A 19,009-nucleotide genomic window follows, 5' to 3' on the forward strand; every position below is an offset into this window, starting at 1 on the left:
ATTCCATTCAAGTGATGTCACAACATGTCCTTTCAACACTGCATTGTTGTAGCAGGGAGCGTGATCTGGATACGGTACATTAGGGATAGGGTTAGGATTAGGGACTGCGTTAGGGTTAGGCATAGGGTTAGGATTAGGGTTATATCATGCAAAATAATGTACCCATTAAGCAGCCTACATTGGATAATAACGTTGTAATGATGTACGTAAACACACAGTAATTAGAGGCATGTCATGAAAAGAGTTATTCAACCCAATCAGATGACAAGACATAACCTTCAACTTTTCTATACATGAGGACAGTTTTAGTGGTATAATTAACACTAGAACAACAAACGCATCTCTTTGCAACATTCATGTCAAATGAGCTCACAATCTGAGCTGAATTAAAAGCTGTCCCCTCAGCCAGGACTTTTATCTCCCATATGTGTTCATGATGATTTCTTAATGAACGCTCCTCTAATTGTCTGTGTAATCACAAGACCATTGGCTTTATTCACATTTCAGCACCATTAAAAAAGGACTCTGCTGATGAGGAATTAATTTGACAGCAAATGAGGTTGAAAAAAAAAAACAATGTGCACTTTTCAATGAAACGCTGTCAAAGATGAATAAACAGAGGGTGGCAATAAAACTACATTTCAGGGAAATCGAGTTCAAAGAGAGTGAAAGTGTTATTCTCCGCAGAGAAGGGTGTAATAAATGTGACACTATTTAAACTCGCACTGTATCAGTCTGTTTTTGTTTGCACTGCTGTGTGCTTCAGTAATGAAGTCCAGAGTGCTTTCTCTAAATAACATTAGTGTCCTTTTGGAAATATGAATGTCTTGTTAGAACGAGAGGCAGCATTGACGTTCCCTTTGCCAGCTCTGGCTTTCACATCCCATAATATACCTCAGATAGTGGTAGCTTCTCAAGACCAAGTAAAACAGTCGCGTAAACAGCTGGTGCAGAAACGAAAATATCCTAATTTAGATTCCACTGGCCTATTTTTATACTGCATCCTTCTTCATTTAGCTCTTGTTGTGTATTCTTCTATTGCAAACAAACAGCCATCTGTGGCTCTCAGGAATGAACACCCAGTTTACCAGGGCTGTACCAGAGCCATCTGTGGCACTGTTAAGGTGGCAGAGTAGGTAAGGTTACTTTCATATTTCCACTTGTGTAAACATGTGAGCAAACTACCAATAACCTGCTTCTTCCTGTCAGAGCTGGCAGCGACACTGTTTATTAACTGCGGCAATTTAAGAGTCTATTTTGCTTCAATAAAAACTGAAGTGCCTTTAAAGGAAGTGAAGTGATTGTTGTTAAAAGAATCTAATAATTAAGCAGCCCTGTGAAGAGAGCTTCTATAAATATGCACATTTCCTGCAGCCATTTCTACAGCTGCTGCTGTATATTCCCAGTGTTTTAACTGTTTTAGATGCTGCTGCTGTATATTCCCAGTGTTTTAACTGTTTTAGATGCTGCTGCTGTATATTCCCAGTGTTTTAACTGTTTTAGATGCTGCTGTATATTCCCAGTGTTTTAACTGTTTTAGATGCTGCTGTATATTCCCAGTGTTTTAACTGTTTTAGATGCTGCTGCTGTATATTCCCAGTGTTTTAACTGTTTTAGATGCTGCTGCTGTATATTCCCAGTGTTTTAATTGTTTTAGATGCTGCTGTATATTCCCAGTGTTTTAACTGTTTTAGATGCTGCTGCTGTATATTCCCAGTGTTTTAACTGTTTTAGATGCTGCTGCTGTATATTCCCAGTGTTTTAACTGTTTTAGATGCTGCTGTATATTCCCAGTGTTTTAACGGTTTTAGATGCTGCTGCTGTATATTCCCAGTGTTTTAATTGTTTTAGATGCTGCTGTATATTCCCAGTGTTTTAACTGTTTTAGATGCTGCTGCTGTATATTCCCAGTGTTTTAACTGTTTTAGATGCTGCTGCTGTATATTCCCAGTGTTTTAATTGTTTTAGATGCTGCTGTATATTCCCAGTGTTTTAACTGTTTTAGATGCTGCTGCTGTATATTCCCAGTGTTTTAATTGTTTTAGATGCTGCTGTATATTCCCAGTGTTTTAATTGTTTTAGATGCTGCTGCTGTATATTCCCAGTGTTTTAATTGTTTTAGATGATGCTGCTGTATATTCCCAGTGTTTTAACTGTTTTAGATGCTGCTGTATATTCCCAGTGTTTTAATTGTTTTAGATGCTGCTGCTGTATATTCCCAGTGTTTTAACTGTTTTAGATGCTGCTGCTGTATATTCCCAGTGTTTTAACTGTTTTAGATGCTGCTGCTGTATATTCCCAGTGTTTTAACTGTTTTAGATGCTGCTGCTGTATATTCCCAGTGTTTTAATTGTTTTAGATGATGCTGCTGTATATTCCCAGTGTTTTAACTGTTTTAGATGCTGCTGTATATTCCCAGTGTTTTAACTGTTTTAGATGCTGCTGCTGTATATTCCCAGTGTTTTAACTGTGTTTGCCTGCAGTCCTAATTGGGGCTGACAGAGTCCCAGTTGTAATAGATTTGATCTGGATGTGCTGCTGATGGAAGTGATCACGTCTCATTTGAAACCGCTTTCGGTCCCATTGGCAGATGGAAACGTGGCTCTTTTGTAGTAAGCATTAAATAATTCTCTGTTTTTGTTCATTCTGACTTCTTGCCTAAGAACAGATTAGATGGCAGCACGAGAAAGCTGGGAAGTCTTTCATCTCCACAGAGTAATGAACATCGCCATGGAACAACGCCACCTCGTGTCTTTAAGTGGCTCAATCAAATTATGCGACTATAATGAGCTCTGCACAATTAAATTTTCATACTTCTTCTATCCACTGAAAAAAATAATGACACAGCTGAATAATTTTAACTTTCAAAAGAAAACCGTTTTTTAAAGAATTGAAAACTTGTCAGAGCTAATGTGATTACCAGTGTGCCGTTGGGGGGGTTGGAGGGGGGGCTGTTATTAACAGAAATACTGGTTTCAGTCTCTGCTATTTCATTTACAGTGCAGTGATCCTGAAATGAGAAAGAAGGCTCTTCCAGCTATTTAATTACCAGATCAAGGAAAATCTTTAAGCCGTTGGACACATGAAAGCTGAACCCAATTGCAAAGTGTTCTGAAAGGTTTGGGAAGGAGACGAGGCGCTCAGCCCATGACTGCTCATTGCTTGTTTGTATATTCTCCGCCCGCCTCTGAGATCTCCTTTTATAGGACATGTTCCCAGTGTTTTAGACCCCACTGCTCCACCTGGTAGGCTATTCCATGCATTTAGAGCTGTAAAAAGAAAGCCTCCTACCCTCTCCGTTCTCAAAGACACAAGCTTACCTCATTGTTTTCTTTTGACAGAAAGTGAGACTGGCCAGGATCCGAGTGGCAAAGTGCGGAAGTTCCAACGCGTTTCTCCACAGCAAACAAAACGGCCTTCTGAGTGAACCGCTAGAATTAACAGTAAGTAAGCATGATCCTTGCTTTCTAGAGAGTCTTAGAACTACAACGCCCTTGCTGTTAATGTGCAGGGAATATTATAATACTGTATTACAGTGCTGGACAGTGTGGCATTGTTTACTATGCAATACTTCTGTATTATACATCCAACTGGTGCGTGCATGTATACGGGCGGTGCTTTCACGATAGTGATTAAAGTAACTGCACATACTGAATACTGAAAGCCCTGATCATTCAATACGATAGCACCGTCTGGCACCAGCATGGTACCACAGCCCTGCAAGCCTTGCCATGGTTTATTTAGAAAGTGAAGGCTCCACCTCCCCCAGTCGCCACCTTTCTTCAGGTACCTCGTGGTTGAGGGAATGGGTCTCTGTGTTTTGTAGCAGACTTCCTCACTGCAGCTGCAATAATGCATGCTTGTGTGTGTACAGCTACAGTGGAGGGTGCAGCCACTTCAGTGTGAACCTGCCTGTTCTTCACTGGATCCACATTAGCCAATGCATTTTAGATGCTCTGTGATAAAGGGCACAGGCTATTTTTAGACACAGCAGCTGCTGAGATCGTTTCTTTGCTATATCTGCGGGGAAACACAGCTGAACCCTGTAAACCGTGTCTGATTTCACTTGTACCTTTTTTACCCATCGCCACTATGAGTCAGTTATACTATGACGAGCTACTTAAAGCAGCTCTACTATCATGTTCAGTTTTACACTAAGGATTCCTGGAGAAGTGTTTCCTGTATTCTTCAGTGAGCTTCATCGGAAACCCTTTGGCTTGTCAGTTTGTTTGCATTGCCAGTCAGTTTTAGCTGCAGTCAGACAAGACTCTGATAACACTTTACATTGTGTCTCTTATTACTGTGTGTTTACATTGTAGTTACACAGTAAACAGCGTGCTTACCAGTAGCGGCTCCTGACTTTAATAAGTGGGGTGGCTAAACAGCAAAACCTGCTTTGATATGTTAGCCAATAGCAGTTGAGTAGACCTTGGAAAGCAAGACGTAGGCGGAGCCTCTGTGCCTCTTGTGAGGAGCCCCCACTGGTACTTACTCAGAACCGCAGTGTCACTGTGCAACATAAAACATGGTAAGAGGAACAACGGGGAACTGTCACATAAACGCTTTCAGCTCAGAGAAAAACGGGCCCATTTCAAATAAAGTTGAGAATGTAATCTTTACAGTTGATAGGAAGTTATATAATCTGCACTCACTCACAACAAGTTTATTTAAAGAGCATCATTTCATTTTGTTAACTGGAGAGAAATCTTTTGGAAGCAATTTCAATAAACGCAGAATGTTTTGCATATTTGAATTCAATTAACAAGCCTCTGTTCATGCACTAATTAAATCCAGCCAAGGCAAGATGTGCTTGTCCTGTGAAGCAGATTTTGCATTGTATACCGCTCTTGTACATTTCAGACTGATGAGTGAAACTGAGACGTAGGACAGAGGTTAGGAGACTCTTCTTTACACAGAGAGTGGTGGGGCTATGGAATGGCTTACCAGAGTTACCCAGTCATCTTGTTGATGTTGAATCACTGGGAACCTTTGAGACCCAGCAAAGATTTGAGATCAACCACCTACTGGGAAGGGGACGAGCACTGATGGGCCTCATGGCCTCCTCTCGTCTGTAAACGTTCTTATGCTCTTAATTAATGGCATCGTGCTGTCCGGTTTCTCCCCTCTCAGACACTCTGAAACCCAGACCTCTGTCTCTCAGAAGCAGCGAGCGGGTCCACCGTGATTCACTGTGTTGTATTGCAGGGTTCCTCGGAGGAGGAGAAGCAGTTAAGCAAATCCACGTCAGTGATAGAAAGCCAACACCACCACCTGCTGTACTGCCTGGAGAAGACAACCGTGAGTAACCGAGCCAGGGCTTGAGCCTTCAACCTCACTGCCTGTTAGCATCACACAGTGTAAAGGGCCATGCCTGTAGACTGCACTGCATTGCTATGTTATAACACCACAGCCTGTGTGTTTAACTTAGTGCGGTTTCAGCTGCTGTGAATGCAGTGCTGTGTATCCACTCCCAATGATTTTTAATGAACACACTAAATAAAGATATAATAAATATTGTTAAACAGTACGTTTCTCTTGTAATGATTTATGATTTGAAGTCATTCTGAGGGGTGCTTACTGCAATTACTCAAATATTCACTCTGGTTTTTATTATTATTATTATTATTATTATTATTATTATTATTATTACTGTGATTATTTTGTAGCAAGTCTGGGTTAAGAGTCTTTCGTGTGGGTTCAGGAGCTGCTCTTCAGTTCTACTTGCTGCCATGAATGTCTTTATCTGAGGCTAGAACAGCCATGCTGGGAGCTGCCACTTTGGCTCAAGTCTCCTTTTGTTTTGCTGGCAATACACTAGCTGTGCACTAGATGGTGCCGGTGTTTACTAATATAAAGATGCTTTGGCTGAACTTGCTCCTGAAATCTGAGTCAAAAGCACATTAAATCACAGAAGACGACAAATAAACACAGTGTCTGAGTAATTGCAGTATCTCAAAATGATTGCAATCATAAAAGGTACATTCAAACTGTCATTAGAAACCACTTAACCTTAGTAAAGCTTCATGCAGAGCTGCAGCGAGAGAGCAGCAAGTTCATTACCCTTTGAACCCTGCCTGCGTGGAGCGGAATGCTGGGCTTGACCCTCGGAATGCTGGAATGTCGCAATCAATGGTGTTTTTATCTTTTGTTGGCATGTTACCCTGTAGGGATTGTCCTTTCTTGTGGATGATCCCGTCTTTTCTGCACGAACATCTACCATCTTCAAGGTATTCCATTTTTATCCACTCCCTTCATTTGTGTGTTTGAATGCTTTACAACTTCACAATGTCTTTACATTTGTAAACTGGAACAAAAACACAATCAACACAAATATTTAACCACAGCAGTGCGTGTTGGTGCACAGGACAAATCTGACGAACAAACTGAGAGAAAAAACTGAAGATGTGAAACATTTGTCATTCAGTTGCATGTGTTTCTTCCAGATGTTAATGAACATTAGTCTTGCTGGTCACACATAATAAATCTTTTATTATTGATTTTTAAGTCTGTCTGAAAATGTCTGTCAAATATTCCCCCAGTGCAATTTTTTAAAGCAAAGATTAGCGTATTCCACTTTCCAAAATGCTGTAAAAAAATTAGTAAAAACACATTGTGACCAACAAGTTTACATACTGTACCTGTGTCTGACTTGGTAACCCATTCCATACCATTGCCCTCACTGTGTCTCCACTCCCTTCCTCTGGTCCTGGTTTCTGTGCTGTGTCTGAGTTGGTAACCCATTCCATACCCTTGCCCTCGCTGTGTCTCCACTCACCTTCCTCTGGTCCTGGTTTCTGTTCTGTGTCTGACTTGGTAACCCATTCCATACCCTTGCTCTCGCTATGTCTCCACTCCCTTCCTCTGGTCCTGGTTTCTGTCCTATGTCTGATTTGGTAACCCATTCCATACACTTGCCCTCGCTGTGTCTCCACTCCCTTTCTCTGGTCCTGGTTTCTGTGCTGTGTCTGAGTTGGTAACCCATTCCATACCCTTGCCCTCGCTGTGTCTCCACTCCCTTTCTTGCCCTCTGTGTCTGTGGTAACCCATTCCATACCCTTGCTCTCGCTATGTCTCCACTCCCTTCCTCTGCAGTCCCCGGTCCTGGTTTCTGTGCTGTGTCTGACACTGCAGTTCTAGGGGTCCTGTCTTCATCTCTTCAGAACTTCCAGCCTGGTTGCTCTTCACTGGACTCCCTCTGAGACCACATTTTCCTTTGTGGAGGACATCATTGTTCATTCTCACCAGTACATTATACCAGGCATTCCCAAAACATAATATTCAATCTGAAATGCACAAGAGCTCACAATATTGTAAAGCCATTTGCAATTGCAAAAAACAACATCCCACTCCAGACACAGCATGCACATTCCGTCTGCCTCCAGGCTTGCTTGTCGATCAAACTCTCTGAATTACTTCCCAGTCCTTTAGCTCAAACATGGCAGATCAAACCGGCACGTTTCAAAAGAGAAAGGCGCTGTGTCTGCTTCCTCAACCTTGCTTTCTCGTCCCCAGAATCACGAGTTTGTCGACGAGCAGATGTTTGAACAGAACTGTCTGGACAGCATGCAGAGCTACCCGTCACGCAGCCCCTCCATCTCCAGCTCCCACGGCCTGACCAGCACCTGCTGCTCCAGACGAAGCAAGAAGAGCAGCCACCTGCCCAACTCCAGCCTGCCAGCCAGCCGGCTCCGCAGCATGCAGGAGCTGAGCACCCTGCACATCCAGTGCAGCGAACAGTCAGCGCTGTCCTCCAGGTGAGAAACAGGGCAGTGTGGAAGAGTGCGCCCCCTATCCTGCAGGTGAAACAGGGCAGTGTGGAGGAGTGGAGCCCCCTGTCCTACAGGTGAAACAGGGCAGTGTGGAGGAGTGGAGCCCCCTGTCCTGCAGGTGAAACAGGGCAGTGTGGAGGAGTGGAGCCCCCTGTCCTACAGGTGAAACAGGGCAGTGTGGAGGAGTGCAGCCCCCTGTCCTACAGGTGAAACAGGGCAGTGTGGAGGAGTGGAGCCCCCTGTCCTACAGGTGAAACAGGGCAGTGTGGAGGAGTGCAGCCCCCTGTCCTGAAACAGGGCAGGTGTCCTGCAAGTGAAACAGGGCAGTGTGGAGGAGTGGAGCCCCCTGTCCTGCAGGTGAAACAGGGCAGTGTGGAGGAGTGGAGCCCCCTGTCCTGCAGGTGAAACAGGGCAGTGTGGAGGAGTGGAGCCCCCTGTCCTGCAGGTGAAACAGGGCAGTGTGGAGGAGTGCAGCTCCCTGTCCTGCAGGTGAAACAGGGCAGTGTGGAGGAGTGCAGCCCCCTGTCCTGCAGGTGAAACAGGGCAGTGTGGAGGAGTGCAGCCCCCTGTCCTGCAGGTGAAACAGGGCAGTGTGGAGGAGTGCAGCCCCCTGTCCTGCAGGTGAAACAGGGCAGTGTGGAGGAGTGGAGCCCCCTGTCCTGCAGGTGAAACAGGGCAGTGTCTTTGCTAGGGATTTCCCAGGCAGAGTGCATTGTGTATATTCTATATAGTCTTTAAGATATCAAGCAATCCTATTTTTTATTCAGCAATGATTTTCCTTTTCTGTTGCAGTCGTTCCAGTCTAAACATGAAGTCAGACGAGGCTTTCAGAGCGAATTGCAAAAGCTCTCAGATCACCACAGCGATAATCAGTATCCCCATACCTCCAGGCACCAGCCCAGAAGAGGACAACAACCATCCTCCCAGCCCCGGCCAAGCAGCAAACATCAACACGACAGGAAACATGAACATTGTCAAAGTGTCTGCGTTATAAACAAGCAACACAAGGCTGGGACACAGAGCCCTGTTCAGATTGTTGCAAACTGCGCCTGAAGGCAAGTGGAACTCCAAGCTGAGCTTTGCAATGTGATGCGCACTGGTAAGGGCAAGTGGATGGAAGTCTGGCTCAGTTTTGTACTGGAAACGATTACCTGCCCAGCAAGAAAAGAAGAGTACAAAAGTCGAATTCACAAGTGCACAAGCATCTTTTTCTTTGCCGGTGTTTTAATGGCTGATATCAAGGGAAATGCAGATGTCTGAACATTTTTATTTTAGAAAAAAAAAAATGTGCGTCTGTTGAGAATCACAAACTGATCCATTTTATTCATTTTATTTTTGTGCGTGAGTCACTTTAAAAGATTTCTGTATATTAGAAAAATGATCTGCGGCCGCCGATGGCTCATCACACTGAACGTGTCAGATAGCTTTAACATATGTAGAATGTTTTGTAACAGATATGGCAGGCCAGCGCAATGCGTGTGAGTAATGTTACGTGACGTTCATATCCATGTGAGAGACATGCTTTGGTAGACGCTGGCTCTCTTCTGCTTTACCGGTTCTTTTACTCTCAGTTGTGTGTGATTAGATTGAAATGTGTCTGTTCTTCTACAGCCTTGATGTGTGAGAAACGATTTGGTCTTAGATTGTTATTGGGACATTTCAATAGCTTAAACAGCATTACCATTACTGTGAAACACGAAGCACAGCACATCCACGCAGTAAATACACATCTCTGGTTAAGATATATCTCTGTTCACCACCTCTGTGTTTTATGAGATGCTTTCTGTCACAGGCAAACACACAATATTTTAAGGCTTTTTGCTTACAATTTGACTGGACATTTTCTGTGCTAATATGTGGCTTCCTTATTGTTTGGTACTAGAACGCTGTTTGAATTCCTCACTAAAAGGGTACACGCTTTCTGCCAGCAAGCAAAGCTTTTGACACAGACCTGTCTAATAGGTCTCTGAGTTCTCAGCACTAGAAATGATTGAGAGACCTGCGCGCATCAGCTATGGCTGCCTGTGCAATTGTATTAATGTGTTGAAATAACTCAAATTCTCAAAAAGTACAAAATAAACGTTACCTTCGAACTGAGCGTTTTGAAACAGTCAAGTTAAGATACCCAGGCATTCCACTACATGAGTTGTATACTGTAGATAAAAACAAACAAGAAACATTCTGTACAATAAATAACTTGGAATGTTTCCTGGAAAATCCTGCCATAAGATTCATTCCTGGTTGCAGTGTAAAGACCCATCCTGCTTCACGGACACCCGATTGAAACTCTACTGGCAGACACATTCCAGCACCAGCCCCACAGCCTCTAATAAAGGACCACTCTAATGAGACCAACATGCTGTAAACCACAAAGCATTGCTTTTAATCTGAAACCTTGCAACATGGCACCACTCGTTTACAAAGCAACTGTTTTAAAATAACGTGATCAGGTGAATAAAATAAAGCTAGGTGATGCCTGGTTTACATCATCCACTTTGAAGATTAGAGACAAGTCTGCTTCTTTTAATAGTAGCCCTTGAACTCAGTGGGGGGGGGCTGGTTCACTAGCAGGTGGAAAGTTGCTCCTTTGTAGTCTGGTTTAGCGACACCTGCAGGTCCACACATTTCTATGTGGAGAGTGTTTTCTATTGATAAAGTCAAGTGTTACTTTTGACATCTGATTGTGTAGGTTTGACTTTGCGTTGGAGGTTCCCCTGTGCGTATTTTCCTCTGATTCATCAGGGTGTGAAGCTCACCCCTGTGGAAGCTGCTTATGCTATTATTTACTATATGTTTTGGTAGAACATTTTGATATATTCAACAGCTTTCTCCAGTTTCTAATACTGAGGAAAAAAACCCATAACATTATGACCTGATTTTGTCTGTGTTGTGCAGAATATGTTGAATGTTGTGAATCATTCCTTGTGCCATCACTGTACCTGTGTAATCAGGCTGCTAAAATCACTGTATTTACAAACAAATACAAACCTGTGGGATTTGATCATCAAACGCTTGTGATTTCATTTTGTTTTCTTTGCGTTTCTTTATCTAATTGTGCGTGCGTGTGTGCGCGCGCATGCATGTGTGTGTGTGTGTGTGTGTGTGCGTGTGCGTGTGTGTGTGCTTGTGTGTGTGCGTGGGAGTGTGGGAGGTGGGAGGCAGCCAATCTTTGAAGGAACAAAATGGTCAATTGGGCATTAGAATAAGTTATGACATGTATAGCTTCGACCCATCAAAATAAAATAACGATTCACCATTTTAAATGACATTTCCTCAAACAGTTACCCATGATAACGTGCACATTCAGGTTTATAATTTCAATTTTTACAAATATTAAATACTGTACAGCAGCTTACTTTTAATACAAGCATGTGTAAACATGGAGTGGCAGCTTTACAGTGTAACATAAGAAGACAGAAACTATCTCAACACATGCAAGAAGTGCACATTTCAGAAGCTCTGACTTCTGAAAGATCAGACAGTAGCTGCAATACTCTAACCTTGCACCACACAAAGAGCTATCAGCTTTAATCTTGTGCAGTTATACCAATGCAGGTCTAATCAATAATGCACTTATCAATGCATTGAAAACTCATTCTCTTATTGATTCACGTCTGATCTTTCATAATTGATCAGCCATTTTCTGTAGGCAGTAAAGACATGAGTCAAAGCCATATCCACGCAATGCAGGTATGCTCTGTGAAACACTGCAGCCCAGATTCATCTGACTTCCCTATTAATAACATAGAGACTGGTAAGCTGTGTGCCTGATGGAAACATCTAAACCTCATAATGGGGTGAAGGACAGGCATTAGAAAAGAACATTGTGGACTAGTGCACATTCATCTCTGTTATAGAATCTATCACACACACTAAAGATGGATCTGCCTCACACTGAGGGAATTGAGAGAAATGTGTTATTTATCCACATCAGTGTAATCTGAAACATGGCAGGTGTGATCTATTAGACCAGATGTGCAACGAATTTGTATGAAAATAAATACAGACAAGTGCACAGAATGACAGTGGGTTTCACGACCAACACTGAGAAATGATTCTTTTTCTGCAGTGTTTTTGTTCTGTTCAAATGCTGTGAAGACATGTGTGTCAATCACGCTTATTCACTGAGTCGCACCCAAGCAATCAGGAGTCTGAATTTTAGACACACTTCAGTGTCTGCAAAGAGACAAATGTATTTTCTGCAAATAATTTTACGGCAATGACGTTTTAATGCAAAACTGTTTTAATGAGTGTTAATAAATAAGTAAGTGAGCAAGAAGCCACATTGCCTGACTTTAATACAGACAGTTTCCCTAGATTCACTTGTTCCTTCACTGTATTTCAATTGGCCATTCTTCATTGAGCAAATGAATGGGAACGTGCATTCTCTTGGTTAGGAGCTGTGTACAATGCATTCTTTAATTAACTCATGTAAAAGCTACCAACTCAAATAAAGCACACACACACACACCTTGACAGCGCTTAAAATGACCCTGGAATATTTCACTTAGTAAAATGAACAGGTGCTTTACTTGTGTTGATTTTTTTTTAAATATGAGTTAATTTACTGCTGGAGCAAACACTGCATTGGAAGCTCTTTGTGCTCTTGAATCACCACCATCGTTAGAATAAGAAAGTAAGCATCGTTTTTATTTGTGGGACTCATACGTCCCTTGTACCTTAAGAGGTAACATCTTGTGGGTCATTTCCAGTAAATGACACTAGGTGGCAGCATTCTGCTAAAAATAAAAATAATAATTCTCAGTCACTCCCAGCCCTGCTTTAACTGACACTATTAAAGGAAACCCCGACGAGAGCCGGTCATGTGATTTGATATTTATAAACTCATCACACTGCAATAAGCGAGCACTGGGTTCATGCCTGCATTTTACACAATCGGGGACACCCTGACCTGCCCATACATTGATATACTTACTGAACCATCTGGGTGGTTTTACAACAGGGCATGACTGCAGCCTTTTTAAAAGTTAAGTAAATAAGAAAATGTCTTTTGAAGCGACTTACTTCTTAAACTTTTCTAAACTTTTCCTAAACTGTTCCACTAAAGGTTTGTGAAAAACAAGATTTCTCAAAACTGTTCGATACCTTTGACAGCTTTTTTACTTTCACAAACATGAGTACAAGTGTCGATGGTATACTGTATCCACCTAGGGTTTGCGCGCCATAATAGCTTAAAACGAACTGGCGCTCAAACCATTACACTGCTAACCTTCAGCACCACAGAGAGTTCCTAATCAATTATGTAAACTCGTCCCCAATAGCGCAATCACCCAAGTAGTGAGCGCGATGTTTGGAGCTCAGCTCGGTCCAGATTGAAGCCACCGAATGTCTCAGGGATTGCAATCCTGGTGCTGCTGGTGCTGAATCAGTGGGATCGTTTGAGACCCGTCTTGACAGGGTTCTGAGATCAATCAGCTGCTGGAAGCGGACGAGCGCTGGTGGCCGAATAGCCTCCTCTGGTTCTTAAATGAAGTTCCTGCGGTGCGTTCTATAGAGAAACGGACAGGGCAGCGTGTGCATGTTTTCTCTCGTGTTCTTTTTTTTTTTTTTTTTTTTTTTTTTTTTCAGCCATGGAAAACATGAGTCTACAGGCTTCTCGTTTCTCTATGAGATCGTATGTAGTTTACAGAGTCTACAGGCTCCTCGTTTCTCTATGAGATCGTATGTAGTTTACAGGGTCTACAGGCTCCTCGTTTCTCTATGAGATCGTATGTATTTTACAGAGTCTACAGGCTCCTCGTTTCTCTATGAGATCGTATGTAGTTTACAGAGTCTACAGGCTCCTCGTTTCTCTATGAGATCGTATGTAGTTTACAGAGTCTGCAGGCTTCTCGTTTCTCTATGAGATCGTATGTAGTTTACAGAGTCTACAGGCTCCTCGTTTCTCTATGAGATCGTATGTAGTTTACAGAGTCTGCAGGCTCCTCGTTTCTCTATGAGCTTCGTATGTAGTTTACAGAGTCTACAGGCTCCTCGTTTCTCTATGAGCTTCGTATGTAGTTTACAGAGTCTACAGGCTCCTCGTTTCTCTATGAGCTTCGTATGTAGTTTACAGAGTCTGCAGGCTTCTCGTTTCTCTATGAGCTTCGTATGTAGTTTACAGAGTCTGCAGGCTTCTCGTTTCTCTATGAGATCGTATGTAGTTTACAGAGTCTGCAGGCTCCTCGTTTCTCTATGAGCTTCGTATGTAGTTTACAGAGTCTACAGGCTCCTCGTTCTCTCTATGAGCTTCTCGTTTCTCTATGAGATCATGTAGTTTACAGAGTCTACAGGCTCCTCGTTTCTCTATGAGCTTCGTATGTAGTTTACAGAGTCTACAGGCTCCTCGTTTCTCTATGAGCTTCGCATGTAGTTTACAGAGTCTACAGGCTCCTCGTTTCTCTATGAGATCGTATGTAGTTTACAGAGTCTACAGGCTCCTCGTCGTATGTAGTTTACAGAGTCTGCAGGCTCCTCGTTTCTCTATGAGCTTCGTATGTAGTTTACAGAGTCTACAGGCTCCTCGTTTCTCTAGTCTGCAGGCTCCTCGTTTCTTCGTATGTAGTTTACAGAGTCTGCAGGCTCCTCGTTTCTCTATGTAGAGCTTCGTATGTAGTTTACAGAGTCTGCAGGCTCCTCGTTTCTCTATGAGATCGTATGTAGTTTACAGAGTCTACAGGCTCCTCGTTTCTCTATGAGCTTCGTATGTAGTTTACAGAGTCTACAGGCTCCTCGTTTCTCTATGAGCTTCGTATGTAGTTTACAGAGTCTACAGGCTCCTCTCATGTAGTTTACAGAGTCTAGAGCTTCATGTAGTTTACAGAGTCTACAGGCTCCTCGTTTCTCTATGAGCTTCGCATGTAGTTTACAGAGTCTACAGGCTCCTCGTTTCTCTATGAGCTTCGTATGTAGTTTACAGAGTCTACAGGCTCCTCGTTTCTCTATGAGCTTCGTATGTAGTTTACAGAGTCTACAGGCTCCTCGTTTCTCTACGAGCTTCGTATGTAGTTTACAGAGTCTACAGGCTCCTCGTTTGTAGTTTACAGAGTCTACAGGCTCCTCGTTTCTCTACGAGCTTCGTATGTAGTTTCTCCATTTGTTAAACACTTTTTGGAATTCGCAGCGGAACTGCCGGTTCACGACGGTGTAGATGAAGGGGTTGACCGCTGCGGGAGCGCAGGTTAATGCCGCAGCCAAGGTTTCCAGCTCCAAAAGCAGCGTGGTCTGAAGGGAAGAGAAAACACATTGTACATGTAATGTGAAGCACAAAGAAATAACCAATTGAAGGGGTACTGCTGGCTAATAATGCCGGGATTGCTACTAGATTAGGTGATAACAAGTAGTTTTCTTTCACATGTAAAAGCACCGGTGCAATATAAAAGTTGCAGTTCAGTTTCAGTCATGATAGGTAAGACAGTACACCTTATTTGACAGAGGGCTGATTGTTTGCTCTCAGTTGGCGGGTGCTTGTATATTTACAAGCTACTCCAGATACAACAATGAATCGATTAATTTATTATTGATTGCTTTTACTTTCGATCCTCAATTAAAATTGGCTGATGAATTGCCCTGGTACCCTGTTTGGAGTCTCTGCTTAGTGTTGCAAGAATAAAGTTCTGATTTGTAGTTTCCTGATGAGAAATCGGATGTCTTTCTGCTTTGAAATCGAGGCGTGTTTTATATTACTATGCGAGGGATGTGCGTTCCGGATCAGAGCTAAAACGTTGATGACCACGGCGTGCATCTACAGTGTGTATCGCGCAAAATAAGAATGAACACGTGTCGTGAAACGCCCTATATCTCCAGAATGCCATACTCAATAAATCTAGACAACGTTAATACCTGCTTCATGACACTAGAATACGCGGTTCGTCAGATGTATGTAACAATGTTACATAGAGGCGGGACAGACAGACAGGCACCCCCTATTATCCACAGAAAATGATATCATCATTAACTTAAACACCTTTCCCAATCAGCCCCGCTGTGGATGGCCACGGTTTTCCTACCCCTGATTGACAGTGTTATGGCCGGTGGTTTGTATTTTTTGTCAGCGGCTGTATGCTTTGTACGTGTCTTGTATGTGTTAAATACAAAGAGACATATGCACAGTTCATAACTCCACGTGACTGAGCTAGGTTTAGACAGCAATATGTAAACTGAATAATATAACAACTCTCCTAGCAACTTCTATAGCCGAAGCCCGTGTGTTAATTTGCACAAACAGATAGCAGTAATGAAATGCATCATTCAGGAAACAGGCCTGTCCCTCAAGGTCAGCTCAGACTGCATATTTAACGCAAGTCACGAAAGATGCATCTTATGTAAGAGTAGGGTAAATTAACTTGTGTTAAATGTTTTAAAACACAATATATGCAGAGCTAAAAGGCGCGCGTGTAGCTTGCCTAGTTCACGGCCTGACAGAGCGGACGGTGAAGATTTGTGTGTGTGTGCTTGCAGCTCAACATGCACGGAATGTAAACGAACAGGAACGTCAACAAGTCATACACATCCGCGTTGTACCTAAAACGATACTGCAATGCCATCATTTATATAGTCATTCTATGTGAGGTTGTTGGTAAAATACAGCATGAAACTTTAAAAAAATACAACAACAAATTACATTGCTTACATTCGTCAAATCCTTTTCCAGAAAGAAGTTCAGCAGCACAATGATCACCGCTGGCATCCAGAAAAGCAGGAAAGCAATGATAATGTATCCAAATCGTTTAGCCACTTTCCCTTCCATCCTTTTTTTGGCGTGTTCCCTAGATGTTGGTGTGAGAAGGCACACCGCGCCTACAATCTCGGGAGCTTTAGGAGGAGACGCTCCTGAAGAACTGGCTGGCAAAGCGGGCACCGAAGTGCTTTCAGCCACCGCTTGTGTACCTTCTTCGGCTTGAGATTTGGCTGACTGCCCAGAGTTGTCTTGAGAGGGGTGTAGTGGCCCCGCACTAGTTACATTTTGCCATGTAGACTCTGTTTTACCAGCGGTGGGCTGAGATAAAATGCCGGCATCGAATATTTTATTGGCATGCTGTCGCACCACCGCAAAAATCCGCAGATAATTAAAAATAATCAGCGCCAAACTGACAGCCCAAGATGGAACCAGGATGTACATTCCAAATGGATTAAAGTAAGCACGAGCGTCGATTGTAAGATGTCGACACATTGCGTAAAGCGGGGTGACCTTTGTCAAAGTAATTGAGAAAACCGACATCGAAAAACCACAGGTCCAGATCATCAAAATCCAAAACTTGATTCTCAATTTCTTTTTATCCGTTTCAAAGGGGTGCGCTATAGCTCGGAACCGTTCCGCGCTTATGATAACCAAGGTTATCAACTGCACACAGCTACTGAAACAATACGTAAATTGTTGCGTGCTGCATAAAAGTTCTCCCAAGTCAATCTGGATTCTCCCGAATATAACGGCAAGCATGAACAGCGGGATATCCAGGATGCATTTGAGCAAGTCGTTCGTGGCGAGGTTCACCAATAAAGCGTTATTCGCAGTTTGCAAACTTCTGCTTTTATAAACCACGCAACAAACCAGCACGTTCCCGAAAACACCAGCAATTAAAGTGAATGCCAAAAGCAGACCGGTCGGCACAAGGAACGAGTTCCCCATCTGTACGAGTATTCTCGCAGAAAAGGACCCGTTTGTTGCTGAAACGCGGTGCATCTTTGTGGGCTCGCACTAATCTCCAAGGATCCAAGAAATCAAAGACCCGCATGCTAACTTTCTTTCAAAGTCGTCCCCTCACACCTGTCTGTCTCAGCAGGGTTATACCTGCACGTCATTCACTCTGCTTCGGTGGTAACGCAGCTTCCTCCGTAACAGTGTATTTAACACCAGTGTTAACCATGCGAGTATTAAGAGGCTGTCATGACTGAATCCCTTCTTGTGGAAATCAGCAAGCTCCTCTTTCTAGCTACGTCAGCAGGCAGCGCTTTGTTGATCAAAGGAGGCTATTGTTTGTTCAGGGTTTAATAGATCCCTTGCTTTATGACATTTCGGTCTGTAGTGTATTAGGGTTCTTAACTACTGTCGACCTGCAAGGATAAACCTCAAACTCCCCTCCAAGAAATCACTCCTGCATTATCACAAGAGTGGAAAAGTGTTCCCGATCCAGCTGCTCTGCTCCCAGTTTACTGAGGGGTCTGATTTGTTTCCACACCCATTCCTTTTGATTAGAGACCTTGTCAGCAGATAATTGCTGCAATTAACCGCAATCAAGCACTCTTTGTGTCTTCGATGATAATGTGAAGAACAGGCTGGTTCCAGTCACGTGTGTGTGTCAGATATGGAGGTAAAAACAATGCTCTAGTAAATTATATATATATACATATACACACACACCCCTACCTTTTATTTACTGGACAATCAAGAAAATCAAACCCCATGACAACAATTCAAAGTGTGCTGTCCCTGCACAGCAAAAGTCTAAAAAACACTATGAATGGATTAACATCCCCACACTCCCCAGCACACTGTGGGGGTCTGGGGTGCCTGGAGTGGAGGCTGTGATCCAGGCAAAAGGTGGCCCAAGCAAATACTATGAAAGTCCCAACAGAACAGGCATGCCCTGCAATCTACGTCTGCGTCTCCCAGCTTCACGTCTGCGTCTCCCAGCTTCACGTCAGTGTGGATCACAGTGGAGCAGAGGCACAGCTGTCTGGACAGTGTACAGGGCTGCTGCTTGCTTGGAGGGTTAGGGTTAAACAGGCATGCCCTGCAATATATGAACGCTGCATCTCCCAGCTGCACGTGGGTGTGGATCACAGTGGAGCTGAGGCACAGCTGTCTGGACAGAGGTGGTAATGATTGCATTGAGGGACGGTAAATTATCCAGTCAGCGTCATGCAAGATGGTATCGCACTGCTGAATATTCCAAACACAAGAAGAAAACCACGCAACTAGAACCTTTCATTTTATCACAGTAAGGAAGGTCATTCAGTGCTTCTGTTTCTGTATTATCTTCAGTGCTGTTTTGACAATCCCCCCATAACTGTGCAGTTACATTTCTACATGCACTTTAGTGCCAATGTGCTCTTCTTTACTCTGTGGTATAAACACCTGACAGTGAATCAGTGAATGGGTGTCAAGCAACTTTAAAGAAAACTAAAACGCAATGAAAATCAAGAACAAGACTCGACTTGAAACGTTTGTGTTTTGTGCTTTAAGCATGCCTCGCATTTGGCTGCAACGTATGTCACAGAAAACCACTTCACAAAAGACA

At 43.1% G+C, this 19,009-nt stretch overlaps 1 protein-coding gene across 2 annotated transcripts in view; it reads left to right on the forward strand.

Moving 5' to 3' along the window:
* Positions 1-10,770, forward strand: part of LOC121300351 (potassium voltage-gated channel subfamily D member 3-like) — a 59,935-nt gene extending 49,165 nt beyond the window's left edge. Inside the window, exons 4-8 of one of the 2 annotated variants that reach the window (XM_041228914.1) lie at positions 3,342-3,443; positions 5,206-5,298; positions 6,168-6,227; positions 7,513-7,754; positions 8,562-10,770. In XM_041228914.1, the coding sequence (XP_041084848.1) occupies positions 3,342-3,443; positions 5,206-5,298; positions 6,168-6,227; positions 7,513-7,754; positions 8,562-8,763 (699 nt within the window). In that variant the 3' untranslated portion in view covers positions 8,764-10,770. The remainder of the gene's footprint in view (positions 1-3,341; positions 3,444-5,205; positions 5,299-6,167; positions 6,228-7,512; positions 7,755-8,561) is intronic. The other variant, XM_041228915.1, reaches the window with a different exon arrangement.
* The last annotated feature ends 8,239 nt before the right edge of the window (positions 10,771-19,009 follow it).

This window comes from Polyodon spathula, chromosome 25, assembly GCF_017654505.1.
Source record: "Polyodon spathula isolate WHYD16114869_AA chromosome 25, ASM1765450v1, whole genome shotgun sequence".
In the NCBI taxonomy this organism is placed as follows: domain Eukaryota; kingdom Metazoa; phylum Chordata; class Actinopteri; order Acipenseriformes; family Polyodontidae; genus Polyodon; species Polyodon spathula.